Below are 678 nucleotides of genomic sequence, written 5' to 3'. Positions count from 1 at the left end.
CACACCCAGGCTGTGTCTCCGTGTCCTGGGCCGAGGCTGTCTCCCAAAGCAGCTGCTGCATGGGTCGAGGTTCTCTGCTCCCATCAGACCTGGTTTTGAAACGGACCAGTTTGCGGGTGCCTGGGCGGTCCCATAGCCCAGCCCAGCAGCCAGGGCTTCTCACCCATGCCCTAGCCACACTCTGGGGTCTCAGCCCAGCACACACCTCCCAGGTGGGCATACTTCCACCTCCCTCCGGGTCTAGTAGAGTGGGAAGGGCTGCCCTGGTGTGCACCCAGGGCCCGTGAGCTGAGTTCAGGGCCACGGGCTGGCACTCTTGAGCCTGGGGACAGGTGGCTGCAGGCTGCTAGCCTTGGGCACAAGGCCAGCGTGGTCACTGCCTGGCCTGGCCAGGGTGGGCGGGTACTGGGGCCCAGTGGGGGTGTGGGCGGGGCCTCACCCGCCCCTTCCCTTCCAGTTTGACAAGTATGCGCCCAAGCTGGACAGCCCCTACTTCCGACATTCCAACGTGAGTATGTGTTCTCTCGGGCACAGACTTGGCTAGCGCCCGGCCTCACCCCACTCGAGGGTGCCACCTCCTGGGGGCGAGGCTGGGCCGGAGAGGCTCCAGGGCCACGAGCACCTCCCCTTCTCTTGCAGTTCTTCCCACCCTTCCCTCCTGCCGTCCCAGGACTGCCC

The 678-nt window shown here is 65.9% G+C and overlaps 1 protein-coding gene across 1 annotated transcript in view; it reads left to right on the top strand.

Moving 5' to 3' along the window:
* The window catches only part of FBRSL1 (fibrosin like 1), a gene marked incomplete at its 3' end in the record, with an annotated part of 65,773 nt that overhangs the window by 56,818 nt on the left and 8,277 nt on the right, over positions 1-678 (top strand). Inside the window, 2 exon segments of the mRNA XM_021715185.1 lie at positions 427-518; positions 620-674. Of these exon segments, the coding sequence (XP_021570860.1) occupies positions 427-518; positions 620-674 (147 nt within the window).

This window comes from Carlito syrichta, unplaced genomic scaffold (assembly GCF_000164805.1).
Source record: "Carlito syrichta isolate Samal-C Ts95f unplaced genomic scaffold, Tarsius_syrichta-2.0.1 Scaffold306821, whole genome shotgun sequence".
In the NCBI taxonomy this organism is placed as follows: domain Eukaryota; kingdom Metazoa; phylum Chordata; class Mammalia; order Primates; family Tarsiidae; genus Carlito; species Carlito syrichta.
Note: the sequence above shows the minus strand (reverse complement) of the source record. Positions and strands in the feature narration are given on the sequence as shown.